Source organism: Micropterus salmoides, unplaced genomic scaffold, assembly GCF_014851395.1.
Source record: "Micropterus salmoides isolate LMB-PRFRI ecotype aquatic unplaced genomic scaffold, ASM1485139v1 Ms_hic_scaffold_11, whole genome shotgun sequence".
Lineage (NCBI taxonomy): Eukaryota > Metazoa > Chordata > Actinopteri > Centrarchiformes > Centrarchidae > Micropterus > Micropterus salmoides.
The window spans coordinates 8,970,095-8,986,105 of NW_024040152.1; the positions used below are offsets into that span (position 1 = coordinate 8,970,095).

The window sequence follows — 16,011 nt, forward strand, 5'->3', positions numbered from 1 at the left end:
ACAAGCAATTGAGAGGGTTAAAGAGTTCAAATTTTTGGGTGTGCATTTGGATGAGAAGCTAACATGGAAAAAGCAGATAGATAATGTTGTAAATAAGTGTGAAAAGGTATTAAATGTAATGCGTTCCCTCTCAGGTAGCACATGGGGTGCAGGCAGAGATACTCAACTAATGATCTACAGGGCAATGATAAGATCTAGGCTGGATTATGGATGTGTGTGTTATGGGACAGCCGCTGATACACATTTAAAGAGGCTGGAAGTAATACAAGCTAAGGCACTGAGACTATGTTGCGGGGCCCTCCGTACAACTCCAGTCCCAGCTTTGTTGGTAGAGATGGGGGAAATGCCATTGTCAATTAGACGGGAGAAATTGGCAATGCAGTATATTGTTAAATTATGGGCACATAAAGGAGAACACCCTACAAAAATAGTCTAAGTAATGCGTGGGAGTGGGGATCAGGGAAAAGGAGGAAGGAATGTTTTATGTTTAACATCAGGAAAAAAATTGAGGAACTGGGACTGAAGGAGGAAGGGGTGGCCCCGCAAGTGTACTGGTCAGTTGTACCACCGTGGTTGATGTCCATACCAGAAATAGATCTTAGTATAATGGATAACATCAAACATCATGAAGGCACAGAGTATCCCAATATGGTAAAGCGAAGACTGGAAAATCAGTGGGGAACTTACCTTCAGATATATACAGATGGATCCCAAGATCCACAAACTGGGAAGTCAGGCTTTGCTTTTTATATCCCACAATATGAATATGTAAAGCTTAAACGACTGTCTGAGGGGGTATCGGTGTATACAACAGAACTTCTAGCTATTATATGGGCACTAAAGTGGATAGAGGAAGTGCAACCAAGGAGAGCAGTAATATGCTCAGATTCGGCTTCAGTGTTAAAAACTCTGGGAGGAAGTAATATGGGAGCTCGGCCAGATCTGTTTATGGAGCTGATGGTTCTGTTGTATAAAATCGAAAAGGCTGGAGGGTCAGTGGGATTTCTCTGGGTCCCTGCACATGTTGGGGTAGAAGGGAATGAGGTGGCAGACAAGGTAGCAAAAATGACTCTGAAAAGAGATATTGATTTAGAAGTTTGTATTGGGGTCACTGAATGTAGATCTGTCATTAAGGAAAACACTATAGTAGTATGGCAGAGGCAGTGGGAAAAGGAAACAAAGGGCCGGCATTATTATGCAATACAAAACAAAGTAAAGACAGAGCAGAGTTGCTTGGGTAAATCCAGAAGACAAGCTGTAATTATGACAAGACTAAGGCTGGGACACTGTGGATTTGCATGGGATCTAGCGAAGATAGGCAAACATGAGGATGGGCTCTGTAGAACCTGCAATCAACAACAGACTGTTAATCATGTGTTTATGGAATGTCAACAGTATAAAAGGCAAAGAGAACAACTGTATCCTGAGGTAGCAGGAGATGGACTACAAGCAGTGACATTGAGAGATATTTTGAATCCTCATGAGAACCAATCAAGGATATTGGAAGCAGTCATGGATTTTATATCTGCAACAGGATTAGCCCTCTGAGAATGAAGGTGCTATAAAGCGATACCGAGACTGAACTGTGGGTGGCAGCAATATGCCGTAAGGCATCTAGTCTGCCGGAAAGCCAGTAGAAGAAGAAGAAGAAGACCAACCACCCCCCTGTATGTGCATGAGTTGGTTTGGTCCTGCCTTAGTGCACTCGATGGTGTTTAGTTGCAGTTAGTAGATGCGCCGAAATACAGTGATCGCAATGTTGCTTAGAAATCCAAAATCTGGTTTTCAAAAAAGGAAAGAGAAAAGAGAGAGTGAAAGACAAGGGAAGGGATGCCAATCAGTAACCTAGTTTTTCACCACTAAAGGTGGGTAGCCTACAATCTGTGTGGATTAACCTGCTGGATTAATGTCCATAGTGAAATAAACTAGCTAGCTACAGACTAGTGCTAGCCTACAATTCAGCAATATTTAATCAGTGCAGAAAAACGTTTAGCAAGATATTTACATTAAATCATTGTCATTTTAGCAGACTTAACAACAGATGAGTCAGCAGCACCCCAGTCTCCCCATAACTGTCCCCCTCCCTGTCCCAGTGAAGAAGGTGAGCAACATTGTGTTAATGACACGCCAGTTAGCGTCATTCCATGGAGTCTGTGGGGATTTCTGTCTCTCTAGCTCTTTTTTTCAATAACAAAAAAGAAAATGTATATGTGTGTGTGTGTATATATATATATATATATTCATGCATTGTGGGACCAATTAGATTTTCTTGTCATGGGGCCCAAAATTCCTGGCGGCGCCCCTGATGATAAGTTTAATACTAATGATGCATTACTAGCTGACACTTAACTAGCTTGTATGTCCAAAACAGGTTGCTTGCTAAGTATCCAAAGTGCTTTGACACAACATTTCTGCCAGATAAGAAATAAGAACACAACGATGCAGTGAGTGTGAGAGAAAAACAGCCATGCTCGGTTAATTAGCATAATGAGAAAATAACAGTTGTCCTGTCTCTATTTAAGGATAGGGCCCCTGGCCCCAGCTCAGATGGCATCACAGCACCATGATTCATGTTAATAGTGTTAGACTAATACTAAATTGTTTTAATGGAAATGTCTAATTTATAGTTCATTATTTTAATAATCCGGTCATTCAGTCTGGTCATCAATCACGTCATTTTATAAATCAAGTAGAAATGCCAAACATTCTCTGGTTTAGCATTTTAAGCTTCTCAAATGTAAGAACTTGAACTTTTCTCTTTTGTGTCACTGGAAATTAAATACTATGGGTCTCTATCTATGTGTTTTGTATTCACTTTGTGCTCCAGGATTTAGTTATGGACATTTGTCACAGTTGACATATTTTAGACTACACTGTGTCTTTAGTTCAGATTGAATGAGTTCAAAAGTGTAACGTTAGTTTATTCTACGCACTCTGCTTTGTACCTTTTTGGTGGATTGTGCTTCAAAAGCTCATAATTTGCCATGTACTTATCCTGCAACTTGTTTTTTCATTTCTTAAATTTTTTTCTTTGGCTGAAAATGTCCTTGTTTTCTTGTTGCTCTGATCGTTAAAGAAAGACAACATTCATTTTACCATTTAGGGTTATAAGACAACAGATGTATGCAGAATGTCTAAGAACAATACATTGTTCTGAAGTCTGAATTTGCCATACATCAGCGGCAGCAACTGATGTAAATACAAAGGTAGGTGTGCAGGTATTATGTACACAGTCATCTCTGCTTGTCAACTCTAAACACAAGGTCTGAATATAAACTTGTTTCCTAATTTTCCACATAGTTGAACAAAGGAAGTATATTTTGAACAGGTTTATTTATTTCAATGTTTTTATTATTGTAGTACTGCCATCACATTTTAGCTGACCAAAGATCTTTTAAAGAAGAGGAACCAGACTGATCTGGTGCAGAGATTGTCAGACATGAGCTCAGGAACCAAAGGTAAGGCAAGAAAAATATATGTTTATATTTTATTACATAAAAATAGGAAAGTCCATCAGCTGGAGTAAAATACTTTTTTACTTTTCCATGTTGCAAAAACAAATGCATCCAAATCCATTAACACTGTTGGAAAATCATAACGGAGCTATTGTCACTGTTACGGAGATTTAAGTTTGACTTTGGGGTTAAATCCTTTGTATTATAAATCTTCATAAAGACTGATGTTAAATTAATTACTTTGAGGTCTTTTTTAATTTCTTTCCCCCTTAGAGAAACACCGTGTGGATGAACAGGGGCCTTCGCTGATCCAGAGAGTGAGTTGCTATGTCACATCATTCTGACTTTTACACAATGCAGCTTTTGTTCAGTAGATGAAGACTGAAAATCTTGTTGATCTCGAACATTATAATTGATGGAGATTGAACATTAAAGTAAGTTTTCTCACTGAATTGAACCGATCAAGCTACATAATGTACACATGGGGTCTTAAGAATGGATGTGTTATATCTACCTGTATATCTACCTCGGTATTCTCCTTGATCAGTTTTTCTTACTTTGACAGAGAGAGGAATTCACAATTCTTTAAAAACAGAAAAAAGTAAATCAGTGTATTTGATTACTTTTTTATATTAGAAGAAAAGATGCAACACGTACCTTCTTATGGAAATAAACTGTTTTTAAAATAGAACAAAGGGTTGTAACCCTGACGTTACTAAAGACATTTACACATAGAAGCAGTTTGTAAAACAAAAAAATGTTAATGTGCTTAAGTAGACAAATATCATCAATTGAACACAGACATTGATGAGATGTGAACATGAAGTGATTTCCAATATATTTACCAGGTGGAAACGATGGCGTCTGTTATAGAGCTGCTTCTGGAAATGCTGGCAGATTTGAGTGACAGGGAGTTTCAGCTGTTCAAGGATTTCCTGCTTCAAACAAACTTCCACAGACACTTCTTAGACATCCCACAGAAGTTGCTCATAATGAGAGACCGTCAGGACACGGTGTTTTTATTGGTGCAGCGCTATGGCGAACAGTCTGTGGAGAAGACAAACAAGGTTTTAAAGAGGGTGAAGAGGACTGATCTGGTGCAGAAGTTATCAGACAGCAGCTCAGGACCCAAAAGTAAGACAGTAAAGACAAAAACATGTTAAAATCATACTTGACACATGTCTCCTAAGTTTATAAGCTATGTTACAAACGTCTTCTCTTCACATTATGAATAATATAGTTTATAATGTAGAGAGAAGAAGACTTATCATCTGGTGTACAAAATAAAATTAATGATTAATGTGAAATATAAAAAATATGTAACTGTTGATAAGGTTTGAGTATATTTCGTATTGACCCCTTGATATTAGAATTCTTTTACAAAGCATTTTTGCCTGATGTCAGTCACTCGTTTTTATGTCCTGTCTCTCTCCTCAGGAAAACCCTCTGTCGATGAACGCATGTCTGCACTGATCCACAAAGTGAGCAATGCCATACCTGTCTGACCATGCAGAGTGCTGCTCTTATTCAATAAGATGCAGGTTTAAAATCATATCGTGATACCAAACCTCTAAATTTGATGTTTCTCACAGAATTGAAGCTGAGATTAGGTTGAGCTCGATAATCTTTTTTTCAAAGAATTGAACAAAATCCAAAACATGATATTGAAAAAATATCTTTTTTATTAATCAGGGAAGGAATAGTAATTATCCTCTGCTCTAAAAAACAGAAAATTTCCAAATGTATCCATAGCTTAGGTGATGTTGTAGAAAAGCACATCTAAAAACAGTCAAACATCTAAAATAATGACACTGATAAGATGCTAAACGGTAAATGTTGATTTGTTTTTTTTTTACAGTGAAGAAATAACATATTTTCTCTTTAAGTATATAATTTTTTTCTACTTATACTTAATGTTCCAGGTGGCAACGATGACGGCTGTTAAACAGCTGCTTTTGGAAACACTCTCATATTTGAGCTACTGGGAGCTGAAGAAGTTCAAGTGGTTGCTGCGGTTTAGGTTCTTCCCGAGGAGCTTTCCAGACATCTCATGGAAAGTGATGCTCATGACAGACAGGAGAGGCGCAGTGGTGGATATGGTGATGGAGATGTGCGGTCAGCAGTCTGTGGAGGTGACCGAGGAGGTTTTCATGGACATGAACAGGACTGATCTGGTGCAGAGGCTGTCAGAGACCAGCTCAGGACCTACAGGTAAAATAAAGAAGAAATTGTCACGTTAATTTATAATAACACATACATATGCACAGATTAAGTCAATCGTTTGTGCTTAGTTTGCAAGGCAAATTATTAAGTGCAGCTCACAGTATAAAAAATGCAAAAACCATACAGTAGATGTTATGACAAAAAAGTACCAAAGAGTTGAATCAACACCTCTCTAACACAGTCTCAACAAAACTTAACAAAAGAAGCTTCCACAGTTAGCTGTCCATCGTCCAAAAAAATAAAGCAATGTGTTTCCTACTCTGTAGATTAGTACTTCTGTTTTGAAGTGCCTAATTTAAGAAATTCAAGTTACTTATGCATGCAAAAACCAAAAAATGCTAAACTAAATGTGAAAATCATGGAGCCCCCTAAAGGTCAGGGCAGAAGATTTTTTGAGGACTACTTTTGTGTTATCTCGAAATATGTTTTGCGTTCCCTCACAATACTACAATACTGTTCCTTCTGAGCCATACAGTAGCTGTGTTCGATCGGCTGCTCCTAGCACATCGCCCCAATATGGATCAGCTTAATGAATTTTACTTTGAACCCAGCATTTCCTGTGCTGATATTGTACTACTGCTCAATATGCATGTTTATGTACATAATCAGGACCAGGCACCACGGCAGGGGCTGTGATCGCCCTAGAGCAGAGGAAAGATAGAGCCATGCTGGCCCAGCTTCAACTTAAGGCTGCTTCTGGTAAATGTCCAGTCTGGACGAAATGGCACTCATGCTGCCAAACACCAGAAAATCAAAGACTTTTATGCCCACATCTTTACACAGACCTGGCCTGTCAATATCTACTCAGCAGGTTGAGGGCAAGGCTCCGGTGACATGAGAGTTGGTGAACGCTGTGTTTACACCAATGGTACTTAAACGCAGTCAAAGTGTATGGACACTGTTTCCTAAATGTTAGACTTTATATGTAGAATATATCTCACATTATGTATGTATGAATCTATTGACTTTGGTTCTTTTTTGTAAATGTTATTTTTACAAAGGTCTAGGCTCTAAACATATTTTCATTGAAAATATTCTTCTTTATTGGCCACATATTTCCAGTCTTGTGTTGTATATGGCCTGATAGGAATTTGGCTGATGTTGCATAATTGTCTGCACATGAGTCTGTTGAATTGTCTTTAGAATGGCTTTTCTTCCCTCACATACCTGCCACTGAAATATTAAAGGCTTTTTATTCTCAAGACTGAGTATTATAGTTAGAACAAGTATGCAAAAATGCTACACACAGTGTATTTATCATTATAATTACAATTTTCATTAAACATGTTGCAGCTGCAGGATCATCAGCTGAAGCATTTGGTACCACAGAGAAAGGTAGGTGCCCTTTAAAAAATGAAAACACTAATAACATGTAAATAACAGTTTCTTCCAAAGGACATTCAGACTGTAAATCTACACACATAATGACTCCGGACCCCATATTTCACATTTTTATTGCATTTTATTAGTGTTTTACATTCATTTTACTGATCTGTGCAATACATGTATTATTGATACAGACCAACTGCCTTTGTTTTGTGATGATATTTTGCATTCACTATACAAACTGCCATATTACACATTTTTTGACACAGCCCTTGTACGTGTAGACCTAAAGCTAATTCTGATTCTGTCCATTTTGCAATGAATCCTTATTCTTAGAATTTATATAGTCTGACAGTGTCTGATTATAAAGCCTGATGATTGATTAATCATTAGTCTTTTTTTCTCTCCTTTTTCCTCAGAAAATCACTCTGCAGATGAACATTGGCCTGCACTGATCCAAGAAGTGAGTGATGTCACATTTGTCTGACGTTAAACTAAAGCTGAAACAATTAATCCAGTAGTTAATTGAACAGAAAATAAATTGCAACTATTTTGCTAGGTGTTTTTTCTGATGCCAAACATTCTCTGGTTCTAGCTTCTCAGTTGTGGGGATTTTCTTCTTTTCTCTGTTTTGTATCATTGTAAACTGAATGTCTTTGAGTTTTTTTGCTGTTGTCTGACGAAACAAGACACTGGAAGACATCATCATAGACCTGATTGGGATTGGTATTTTTTTACTATTTTCAGACATTTTATTAACCAAACTATAAATCAATTAATTAAGAAAACAATTGGCAGATTAATCAATAACGAAAATAATCACATACAGCTTTCATTCAGTAGATTCAGGTTCAAAATCATCCTCACCTTAAATATGATAAATTATGAACAAACCAAAATCCTAGTTTTGATAAAAAGTTTTGAAGCTATACCGGAGCTGCATTCAGTTTGTCATGTTGTCACATGACAAATGTCTTAAGCAGGTAAAAAAAAAGTCATGAACCTGTTAACAGAAATAAAATACTTGATAAGATAGAAGAAGAAGATAAAAGTGAATTACCTTAATGTTTATAAAGAGAAAAACGTAAACGTACAAGTGATTTGTAAAAAAAACAGGTATATGTGATCAACTGGACAAATATTACCAGCTGTATCAATACCTTGTGTGATATGGGTGATGTACTCTTAACACATCCACATCTACACACAGCTACAACACAGACATTGATGAGATGTGAGCAGAAAAATCATTCCAGCTGATTAACTGCACTTTTGATCCATGAACATTTCCTGTTAATTCACCAGGTGGAAATGATGGCGTCTGTTATAGAACTGCTCCTGGAAACGCTGGCTGTTTTGAGTGACGGGGAGTTTAGGAACATCAAGAAAGTCCTCCTAAAACAATTTCACTTGCGCAGACGTTTCCTAGACATCTCATTGATGCAGCTGGAGACAATAGACATGCAGGTTGCAGTGTTTTTAATGGTGCTGGTCTACGGCCAACAGTCTGTGGAGAAGACAAAGGAGGTTTTAAAGAGGATAGAGAGGACTGATCTGGTGCAGAGGTTGTCAGACGGCAGCTCAGGATCCAAAAGTAAGACAATAAAGACAAATTCATGTTAAAAGTGGTCTTTAACATGTGTCTCATAAGTTTAAGAGCTATGTCTTTTTATATATACACACACACACACTAGAGGAGTTAAAAATACATTTAATATGTAATTTTTTTTATATTTATATATAAACAGCTTTAAGTGTAATTTTGTGTTTTATAAATATTGGAAAGCCGTATTGCCTAATAACATTGTTTATTGTCAGATGTTGGATCAATCACTCATTACTTTTACCACTTTTCTCCTCAGAGAAACCTTCTGCACTGATCCAGACAGTAAGCAAAATAAACACTGATGAAACTTCTATTTATCGTACTTTAAACTGTTTTTAAAGCGTTAAACAAAACATGAAACAATGAAAATGGGGTCAAAGGTAATCTTTTGCTTTTACTTTGTGTTTCTCAAAAAAAAGATAACACAAACAGAGTAATCATTTAAAAAAGTAAACATTTTGTAAACAATGCAACAACAATTACCACAGGAACCTATACCATTGATGAGATGCAGAGACACACATTTCCCATTGAATGTATTGATCATTTCAGGTCGCAACAATAGCAGCTGTTGAACAGCTGCTTTTGGAAACCCTGAATGATTTGAGTAATGAAGAACTCAGGAAATTCAAGGAGTTCCTGCAGTGGATTGTCTCCCAGGACCTCCCATACATCTCATGGACGTTGAGACACACAGACAGAGCAGAAATAGTGGAGTTGATGGTGAAGAACTACGGCCAACAGTCTGTGGAGGTGACCAAGGAGGTTTTCATGGACATGAACAGGACTGATCTGGTGGAGAGGTTGACAAAGCCCAGCTCAGGACTCAAAGGTAAGACAAAGAAGACCAAAAAATGTCACATTGCATTATCACGTATCCCATAAATGTCTAATAAATACATTTTCTAATTTCTGATTTAAAAAAAGTGAGTCTGCTTGAGTGAATGATGAGTATCATCACCAATGTGAATATAAAAACGGATCAGTAAATCTATAAATAAACACACGTCACACTCGCAAGAAAATCTGAAAGTTATGGGTTTATTGAGTTTATTTAGTTTTTTATTTGTTACAGGACTAGATTGTAAATGTGTCTATGATATCATTTTGTAGAGAATTAGTTTTATTTATTTTTAAAGTTACTGAGCCTTATTACTCTGTGTTAAATCAGATTATAATGCTTATAATGAATTTCTTTTCTCCTCAGAGAAACACTCTGTGGATGAACATCAACCTGCACCATTCGAGAGAGTGAGTCTGACTTTACACATCACACCTTTCATTCAATAGATGCAAGTTGAAAACCATCCTCATCTTGAACATCATAAATGATGACACAAACCAAAACAAATGTTTTAAATTGGATGGATCTCACAGCGTTAAAGCTGAGGTTATATTTTTTGTTGAAATTCTCATTACAGCTTGACAGCAATCAAATAATTAAATGCTCTGACAATAAATAATAAAATATTCTGTTTCTGTCACAGGAATGTAATAAATGTATTTGCTTAACGTATTCTTTGAATTTTTCAGGCAGCTGTTAAACAGATTCTTTTGGAAACCCTGGAGTATTTGAGTCTTATGAGCTCAAGAAATTCATGCGGTTGCTGCAGTTTACGTACTTCCAGAAAAGCCTCCACAAATCCCAAGGAGCAAAGTGGACGGGGTAAACAGTGCGCATGTACTAATGAATCTGATGGTGCAGACCTGTGGCCAGCAGTCTGTGGAGGTGACCAAGGAGGTTTTCATGGACATGAACAGGACTGATCTGGTGGAGAGGTTGTCAGAGACCAGCTCAGGACCCAAAGGTTAGAGACAGAAGACAAAACTGCAACTTTATGTGTCTCATAAATAGATTTTATAATTAATAGAAACAAAATGATTCAACACCTCACTGACACACTGAATATTTTAATTTGCCAACAGTGTAAATTATATACTTTGACACATTTTGAACAAGAATCTTTCAACAATTGTGTTAATGTTAGTGTTACTTAATAGGTGTTGATGATATGGTGTCCAACCTCTCTCACTCTGATTGATTTTTATGATGTCAGAAGCGAGCAGATTTTAGTGTTATTTTGCAATTAATGCTGTTTGCAATTTTATGATTTTGAATCGGTCATTTTCTGTTTTTCTTTCTTGTCAGAGAAACATCTGTCTAAACAGTTCCAGAAAGTGAGTAATGTTACACATTACACACGTAACACAACACAACTATCATTTAATAGGGACAGGTTTAAAATTATCCTCATAGTGATAGTAAAGACCACCTCTTTACTAAGGTTTTTAAACCAGAAACATCACCGAATGATTAAATGAATCATACAATTGTCTCATTAATCAGAAACTTATGTTGATGCAAATAAATGAATGTTTTATCACTACAGTGAAGGTATCACATAAATGCCTCTCTGATCACTTTGAATCCATCAGAAAGTGAACATGACATCACTTCAGAGGAAGCTTTTCGAAACACTGGAAGATTTAAGTTTTGGGGAGCTCCAGCAATTCAAGTGTCTCCTGCAGCACAAACACGTGAACGAAGGCCTCCCAAGAATCCCAAGACACCAGATAGAGATGGCAGACAGATTTGAAATAGTGGAGCTGATGGTGGAGATCTACGGCCAACAGTCAGTGGAGGTGACCAGGGAGGTTTTAAAGAAGATGAGCAGGACTGATCTGGTGCAGAAGTTGTCAGACATCAGCTCAGGATCTAAAGGTAAGTTGTGAGAAAAAAAACAGTATTATTTGAATATCAAAAATTTGGTATACAGAGTGTGGTCTGTATTATTTTACTTAAGTTTTTTGTTTTCATAATTCAAAATATACGTGGACAGCCAGGCAGCCATTTTATTTGTTTTAAATATTTTATTGTTATATATCTAGAACTGACAATGCCTCTGTTTGTTGGTCATGTGCCACTTTGGTTCGGACTGAATTAACAACAACTGTTGCCATGGCATTTTGTGCAGAAAACAATGGATCATACTGTCTTTAATGATCCCTGGACTTTTCCTAGAGTGCCACCAGCAAGTTGGATGGATTACCATGACATCTTATACATACATTTGTGGTGCTTAGAGGATTAAACCATAATCACTTTGGTGATTGGCTGACTTTTCATCTGGCACAACCATCAGGTCAACCATGTTTTATGGCAAATACCTGCAAAACTACCATTTCCATCAGGCTCAGCTGTTGTTTGTGATTTGTGCCAATTAACTAATGATAAAACACTAAACTAAGATGACAGCCTCACAGAGCCACTAGCATGACTGTAGACTGTCTTGTAACACAGTCCACAGCAATAGAATAACTAGACTCTCATGAAAGTAAAGTATGAAAGTAACTTAATTAAACTGAATGTCATCCAATTAAATTAATTTCATTGTAACTAATGTATGTGCTGACATCTAATATCAAATCTAAACAAAATGATACCTCAGACATAAGAACATTTAAAAATGGCATTTTGAGAATGCAGTCTCATTAATATGAAATGTAGGCCTTACACGTTTTGGTGTAAAGATTGCTTCTCAAATTCTTGAAATCCACAATTTAAAAAGTCCAAATCTTTACCCTTAAAGTTTTAAAGCTCCCAAACTACAACACACAAACAAACACAAAAATCCCTCACTTACTAGCAGTGGTGTCTGCAGCATTTTTATTTGCTAAGATTTCACAATATCGTTCTCTGAGATTTCTTCATCAAATACAATAGGAGTGAAATGAATTTCATTTGTAGCACTCACAGCAACAACGGTACTCATCAGATGCAGAATAGGAGGCAGGACTTAATGTAAAGCCGGTGTCCGTCAAGGGACAGTTGAATTATTCACCAACTCTTTTGATAATTGATTAATCGGTTTGATTCTTTTTTTTTTTAAGAAAAAAAGTAAAAATTTTCTTCTTCCAGTTTCTTAAATGTGAATATTTTCTATTTTTTTTTACTCTATGTCAGTAAACTGAATATATTTGGGTTGTGGACAAAACAAGGCATTTGAGGACATCATCTTGGGCTTTGGCAAACACTCACTGACAATTTATAGACCAAACAACAAATAGATTAATCCAGAAAAAAATTGACAGGTTAAACAACGTAAACCAGAAATTCTTTTACGAAAAACAAACCTAAAGTTATATATATATTTTTTAAATCTCAATATATTGCCTTGCTTACAGTATTGCGATATATTGAATTGTAACCCCTGTATCGTGATATGAATCGCATTGCCATATTCTTGCCAATACACAGTGCGTGTTGTGTTCACATTTGTTCTAACCAGATTATTGTTATTATCATAATAATAATAGTTTTATTTTTTATTATAATAAATCCCATTTATGCCATAAAAAGTGCTCCGATAGTGGTGAAAAGACTGTATATCAAAACGCTCCAGTCCCTAACATTTACTGAAAACTCACAATATTACCTGCGCCTAAAAGTAAAAGGTGGGGCAGTACATGACCAGTCTGTATACTATATGAAACAAATGTAACCTAAAGTTATAATAAAAATATTCATATTACACATAACCTGAATAACAATGCTCATAATATTTGGCCTAACTAAACAATTTATTTTAACGGCTGCGACAGACTGTTTAGACTTACTGTCATATATTATAATGTTAAAACACTACCTACTGTTAAATATTGCTCTCATATTAGAGCAGAGCTAAGTAACCCATAGTGGTATACGAGCAAAACATATGGAAAGTTACAATATGATTTTATGTCAACATAACATCATATTGTTTTTAATCCAATGTGTTTTTACAAGGGCCTTCAAGGAGTTTGGAGCTTGAGGCTTGTGGAACCATTATGGTAATTCATTAATTTATTCAGTGTATTTGTCATTTATTTGTTCATTTGTGATGTTGCTGAAAGAAACTTATTTATTTAAAATGATTGTCCTCTGCAGCAGGACTCCAGTGACTGGACTAAACTAATACCTGAAGTGAACAGTAAAGGTGCAGAAGAGGCTCCAACTTACAGGTAAAAATAACCAAAATAACATCCGAAATACTGCGTCACAGCAACCTGCAACTAGAGGACAGTTACGCTCTTTTCTAGGGATTTTTTTTCTTTACAGAAGGACAACCTAAATCTTTCTCTGTGCAATCCCTATTTATACCAATGCAATCTGACAATTATGGTGGCAATACATGTTGCACCAAATAAACACAAGACACATACTCCCAAAATGTACAGTACATTTTTCTTGATGCACCCTTAATACAATAATTAATACAAACTCACTAGTTTTGTTCTTCACTTCTTAGCCTACAGTCTGAAGCAGGAAACCACTTTGAATGCAGTGTCTCTGGCTTGCGCTGGGCCTGTAAGGAAAAGGTCAGCTTTAGGTACCAGTTTTGCTCTTGGGAGGAACCAATGGAGAGGATGGAAAACATCAAATACATACCTGCAGGTCCCCTAATGGACATCACAGTCATTGCTGGAAGGTTTGATGATGTGTACCTGCCACACTGGATCTGCATTGGTAAGTGGACATGAAGAAATGTACAAAATTCTTTGTAAAGTGCACAAAAAACTGACACAATTCCTTCCTCCTGACTAATTGTGTGTTCTTGTATTTTGTGCAGATGATGTCCCTAAAATATCTGACAAGTTTGCAGTCCTACACATAGATGACTGTGGAGATGTTGTGGAAAAAGTGTCTGAGGTCACGTCATCCCATGTCAAGCTGTCTGAACCAGTTTTTTCACCAAGAGCAGTCTTGATGAAAGTTGGCATTCCAGTGAAAATAAACTGTAAGGTGTTAATATATCAGACCAACACAGCATTCCTGACACTGCATGTTTATCTGATCCCACGTGATCCTGGTCTACAAGAGGTTACTGAATATCTTACGTTTACCAATACCAATCAGAATAAGATACAGAATGGGACCATAAATACATTATAAATACACAAAACAGAAAACAATGAAAGCTACTGTAACCATGTTTTTATGTTTTTTTCTACAGGCAATGGACAAGATGCAATTATCTTATGGATACAAAGTAATCAGAAAGCCACATCCAGAGAAGTCCCTGAAAATGCGTGATCATTTCATCTTAACAGCGGATTTGAATGGTGCAAAGATTTCTCCTAAAGTACGGTTTGAACTGCTGTTAAATTTATAGAATGAACTGTGGTTCAGACATTAGAAAGATACTAGAGGATGAGTATGATCAAACTGCAATTGCTCTGGTCTTCATGTTTTAAACAAGAAAACATGATAAAATAATCTAACTTTACCTAAATGTTTTTTCAAACACAAGAGTCTTAGGCCACTCCAGTCCAGTTAAAGGCATCCTATTTTTCTAAAATATTTGTGGAAGGCTTGAAGTCTTGTATAAACCTCCCTCCACCTACCCACAAGCTGTGTGGCACTATAGGCTTGTTACTTTCTCCAGCTACTGTAGTGATGAAATCTCAGAGATCAACACCCTTTCCAACTTTAAGGATAATTTCCGTGTATATTTGAGAAATTATTTTTATGAATGTTTTTAAAAATCTGAAATGATAACAATATAGGAACTGCAGTTTTTGTAATGTGTAGCTTCATTTTCCCATGTGTTTTGAATTAGATGAATCTCAAAATGTCTGGTACTTGAGGTTCTTAAACACCAAGAAACAAACCAGTATTGGAACACTGACGTTATCACTATAAATACAGTTAGTTTCACATCAATAATTTTATATAGCATGTTTAAAAATGCTGAACAAATTAATGTGAACAGCACAAAAATAGCAAAAAAGGCATAGTGTATAAAATTTTGACTTTAAATATTTGACTTTACATTTTTTAGGGCTATTATTTCATGACCTTCATTATTCAATTTTTGGAGAGAGAAAATAAGTCTTTACAATATAATCTCTGTAGTTATTAAATCAGTATCTCTAAATAAAATTACCACTATTTATTATCTTATCTGATCTGTCTGCAGGCTATAAAATCTACTTAACCTTCCTGGCTCTATGTGATCATCCATTTGAGCCAAACATTTGAAGATACAGCAGGCCAATTTGTCATGAGGACTGTCTAGTTTTTTGTTTGTTATGCCTGGCCTTTCTCTAGCCCCTGCTCACTTCTCCCAGGCCATGTACTCCTGCATGTAGACCTGCCGTCCTTGAGCTATCCACTAGATGCACTCAGACTCTCTGTCCAGTGCTGGTCACCTGACCCGGCCACTCACAAATTCAAATTCAAATTCAAATTTAGCTTTATTGGCATGAATCTGTAACAACAATATTGCCAAAGCATCAAAACTACATAAGAACAATCAACCCCATACATTTCATTAAACAAGTAATTAAAGCGTAATGTAATTAAAAGTGTGTGTGTGTGTGTGTGTGTGTGTGTGTGTGTGTGTGTGTGTGTGTGTGTGT

At 36.4% G+C, this 16,011-nt stretch overlaps 2 protein-coding genes across 4 annotated transcripts; both read left to right on the forward strand.

Moving 5' to 3' along the window:
- Positions 1-1,684: 1,684 nt before the first annotated feature.
- On the forward strand, positions 1,685-10,280 carry LOC119898145. Its single transcript, XM_038712322.1, has 15 exons — positions 1,685-1,865; positions 2,027-2,101; positions 3,361-3,458; positions 3,729-3,772; positions 4,304-4,589; positions 4,893-4,936; positions 5,378-5,666; positions 6,972-7,013; positions 7,424-7,467; positions 8,310-8,598; positions 8,867-8,892; positions 9,163-9,442; positions 9,818-9,861; positions 10,144-10,213; positions 10,261-10,280. Exons 3-15 carry the CDS (start codon positions 3,440-3,442, stop codon positions 10,278-10,280), a joined length of 1,497 nt encoding a protein of 498 aa, XP_038568250.1. The 5' UTR covers positions 1,685-1,865; positions 2,027-2,101; positions 3,361-3,439.
- Positions 10,252-14,732, forward strand: LOC119897175 (NACHT, LRR and PYD domains-containing protein 1 homolog; the record flags this gene model as incomplete). 3 transcript variants are annotated; one of them, XM_038710756.1, is given in 8 exon segments in its annotated part: positions 10,252-10,418; positions 10,760-10,788; positions 11,047-11,332; positions 13,397-13,440; positions 13,538-13,611; positions 13,899-14,116; positions 14,220-14,470; positions 14,604-14,732. In XM_038710756.1, coding segments are annotated over 8 exon segments (1,152 nt in total), but the record flags the coding sequence as incomplete, so codon positions are not given.
- Positions 14,733-16,011: the final 1,279 nt, after the last annotated feature.

Bases quoted from the DNA above. Each gene is read 5' to 3' on its own strand.
- LOC119898145 (XM_038712322.1), top strand. The intron at 3,773-4,303 runs GTGAGTTGCTAT...TATATTTACCAG, and splicing joins GGCCTTCGCTGATCCAGAGA to GTGGAAACGATGGCGTCTGT. The intron at 4,590-4,892 runs GTAAGACAGTAA...CTCTCTCCTCAG, and splicing joins CAGCAGCTCAGGACCCAAAA to GAAAACCCTCTGTCGATGAA.